General features: G+C 34.3%; 1 protein-coding gene across 1 annotated transcript; it reads left to right on the plus strand.

Moving 5' to 3' along the window:
- The first annotated feature begins 299 nt into the window (after positions 1-299).
- LOC145163354 (uncharacterized) lies at positions 300-1538 on the plus strand. The gene is made up of 3 exons (XM_079082193.1): positions 300-342; positions 574-736; positions 896-1538. The coding sequence occupies exons 1-3, from the start codon at positions 300-302 to the stop codon at positions 1536-1538; spliced, it is 849 nt and encodes a 282-aa protein (XP_078938319.1).
- Positions 1539-3877: the final 2339 nt, after the last annotated feature.

Consider the following 3877-nt stretch of genomic DNA (forward strand, 5'->3'; position numbering starts at 1 on the left):
GACACTAATCCAACACCCTTATAGTGAATGAAGTGGTAGATTGGTGTAATATGAAGAAAAAGAAACTCATGATTTTTAAAGTTGATTTCGAGAAAGCTTATGATTCGCTTTGTTGGAATTTTCTTTTTAAGATTATGGAGTTTATGGGTTTTTCTGATTTTTGGATTGGTTTGATTCGTGCTTGTTTGGGTAATAGTCGGTCCTCAGTTCTTATTAATGGAAGTCCGACAGACGAATTTAACTTAAAAAGAGGTTTAAAATAAGGAGACCCTCTCTCTCCTTTTCTTTTCATTTTAGCTATGGATGGTTTACATGTTGCCATTGAAGATGCGGTTGATGCAGGTTTCTTTCACGGTATTCAAGTTGGTTAAGCGAGTATTCTTATGTCATATTTATTCTATGCCGATGATGCGATTTTCTTTGGAGAGTGGTCTAGAGATAATATTATTAACTTGGTGGCTATCCTTCATTGCTTTTATATGGTTTTTGGGCTTCTATTTAATCTTCATAAATCAAACTTGTTTGGAGTTAGTGTTTCTCATTTGGAGGTTGATCAATTTGCTGCGATTATAGGATGTAAGAGTGCGAAGTTTCCTTTCACTTATCTAGGTCTTCCAGTTGGTGACATTATTTCTAGATTTTCGAGTTGGAAGGTTATCATTGACAAGTTCAAAAAGAAACTTGCTTCATGGAAAATTCGTTTACTTTCTATTGGTGGTCGTTCTTTGCTTTTGAAGTCAGTTTTAGGATCCTTGGGTATTTTTTATATGTCCTTGTTTTGCATGCCTAGAGTCGTGAATTGTTTTCTGGAGAAAGTTAGAGCGGGTTTTTTTTGGGGTGTTGAGAAAGGAGACGGAAAGTGACATTGGGTAAAGTGGGACACGATTTTGGCTAGTAAACAAAAAGGAGGTTTAGATATTGGTTCTTTGAATACGTTTAATAAAGCCCTAATTCTTAAGTGGAAGTGGAGGTTTTTGACTGATAATGGAGCTCTATGGGTTAATGTGTTGAAATCGATTCATGGTAAAGATGGTGGTCTTGGTTGGAGTAATTTCTCGGGGTTACAAAGAGGGGTTTGGCATAAAATAGTTGTCACTATAAATCGGTTGCATGACTCTGGAGTAATTCAGAGGAATTCTTTTAAAAGGAGAGTTGGGGATGGATCTTTTACTTTGTTTTGGAAGGATCATTGGATTGGTCAATGTCCTTTGATGATCCGGTTTCCTAGACTATTTTTGTTGGAGTCGAATAAAGATTGCAAAATTTCGGAAAGGTGGAATGGGCAAAATTGGATTTGGAATTGGAACAGGCCTATTGAAGGGGGTACAAGTTTTGCTCACTTGCAACAATTACAATCTACTATTCTTGAGTACTCTTTCTCGGGTTTAAGCGATAGGTGGATTTGGGACTCGGGTGGCATTGATATTTTCACAGTTGCCGAAGCACGTAGAGTTATTGATGATTCTACTCTACCTGATGGAGTATGTAGTACAAGGTGGAATAAGTATATCCCTCGTAAAGTTAACATATTCTATTAGTGATGTCGGTTAAATAGACTTCCAACTCGTGTTAATTTGGTCGCCAAAGGGTTATATGTCCCCTCAATGATTTGTTCCCTATGCAATGCTGATATGGAAGACAACATCCACTTGTTTATACATTGTAACATGGCTGTTGATCTTTGGAAGTTTCTTGCTAAATGGTGTGACATTTCTTACCCGTCGTTTATACAGATTGAAGACATTGTCACTTGGATTGATTCTCTTAACCTTTCTTTGATTAAGAGAAGCGGATTGGAAGCTATTGTCATGACTATGTGGTGGCTTTTATGGAACTTCAGGAACAATGTTATTTTTGAAGATCAAAGTGCGAGACGGAATTTGTTAATTGATAGTTTGGTTGATTATTCCTATAATTGGTTTGTTTTTCGTAATAGAAAAATTAGTATCAGTCGTGTTTCTTGGATGTTAAATCCTATTTTGTCTATTCCGATGTAATGTTTTGTTAACGGTTCTCTTTCTTTCTTTAAAATTCAGCTGTTCGAAAAAAAAGGTCAAGGTTTCTATCAAAGATGGCGATGTGAAAGAAGAGAGTAGAAATAAAGTGAATAGAGAGAAAGAGATAAGAGAGAGGGGGTATGTATGGGTAAAGTGGGGTAGGATTTAAAACAATAAATAAAAAAGCAATGAAATAAGGAAAAAAAGTGATTGTAAATTAATAATTTTATATGTGGTTAACAAAGAATTTCTAATAGAGTTGGATGGAATAATGAAAATGGACATCAATTGATGTGTACAAAAAAATAAAGTTCGTTTAGTAAGTTACATTTACAAGTTACAATCAGGCATAATGGTCATATGTGAACGCCTCTAACAAGTTTGTTACCTAGATGTGTACAGAAAAAACAAAGTTACCCAGATGTGAACAAAACGAAAAGCTAATTACCCCGATAAGTCAATTTCCCTATTTTATTAAAGTGGTTGATCATAATGTTTGCAATATTAATATATTTAGTTAAATTTTCTTAAAACAATATTTATGATCATTTATGAGCATTTAAATTGTCCAAAACATGTTGGGCAATAATTTCATGGACTTACTTAATCTATTAAACTTTTGTTGACAGGAACAGGAATATTGGTATCACAACTGCAATGAGTCGAACGGATGATGGAATTGAAAAAACAGAGTTGGAAAGGGAATATATAAAAAGTGATAAATCGCAAAAAGATGATATTAGGAAACAATTTATTGACAATTATATACAGTCGTAATCTTTATCAAGTTACCAAAAAATAGGTAGTTACTGGCCTGATTTTAGGACATAAAGCTGGAAATTCTTTACTTGTAAATTATCTACGATTTGCTAAGTGATTTTAAATTATCAATTTAATCTATGGATTTGTATGCAGATTTTTAGGGAAAGTAACAACTGATGGGTAGGATACGATTTGATCTTTTAATTATGGAATATATAGTTCGTTTGAATTAACATTTACTTCCTTCATTAAATTAAATTCCTCATTAAACGGATACTAAAGATAATTGATTGGAAGATATTAAAGATTATTGGAATTAAATGCAGTGAACGATGATGTCAGCAAAATATCTAAAGGTGAAAAAGATAGGGATGAAATGAAATCAATGGCCCTGATTGTTTAAGATGATTTCATAAGGTTTATGTTTTAATATATATATATATATATATATATATATATATATATATATATATATATATATATATATATATATATATATATATATATATATATATATCAGTGTTGCAGAAATCGGTCTTGGCGGCTGATTAATCGGCGATTAATCGCTTGGCGGCCTTGGGCCGATTACGATTAGGGCTTGGCGGTCAAATTAATCGTTTTCGGTCAATATCGGTCAACACCGGTTCTTGGCGGGCTAATCGGCCTTCTCGGTCAACAATAGTCAACGAATTAAAAAAGTCCATGGCCGGTCAAAATTAGAAAAAAGGCTCCAAAATCAAACTTAGCCCTAAAAGTTTCATTCGTTCGCTTACTGCATCTGTTTCTCTCTACGACGCTTTGACGAGGCCTCATTATTTTCGTTGCTTCTTGGCGAGTGGCGACAGATTCCGACGCTTGCATCGTCGGCGACACCATCTGACGCCAACATAAGGGACGGCGACGCAACTCAGGTATGTACGCTACACTGTGTGTTTCGCTTTTTGGTGATTATAAAAACGCAAGTCATTCTTGTTTTTATGCAATCAAAATTTGATTTCTTGTTATTATTGTGAATATCTTGTGATTTTTGTTGTGCACATCTTCATATCAGTGATATTTTCTCTGTATTTGGTGTGCTGTGATGAACTTCGAAGATAATGAATAGTATTTCACTGAAA

This window comes from Lactuca virosa, chromosome 3 (assembly GCF_052849685.1).
Source record: "Lactuca virosa cultivar CGN04683 chromosome 3, Lactuca_virosa_CGN04683_v6, whole genome shotgun sequence".
NCBI classification, from domain to species: Eukaryota; Viridiplantae; Streptophyta; class Magnoliopsida; order Asterales; family Asteraceae; genus Lactuca; species Lactuca virosa.

What these genes read in the sequence shown, in the direction of transcription:
- LOC145163354 (XM_079082193.1), top strand. Translation starts at nt 300, where the DNA reads ATGGATGGTTTACATGTTGCCATTGAAGATGCGGTTGATGCAG. An exon ending in TGAAGATGCGGTTGATGCAG is followed by an intron (nt 343 to 573) that starts GTTTCTTTCACG and finishes CTGCGATTATAG; the next exon opens with GATGTAAGAGTGCGAAGTTT. An exon ending in GGTCGTTCTTTGCTTTTGAA is followed by an intron (nt 737 to 895) that starts GTCAGTTTTAGG and finishes GATTTTGGCTAG; the next exon opens with TAAACAAAAAGGAGGTTTAG.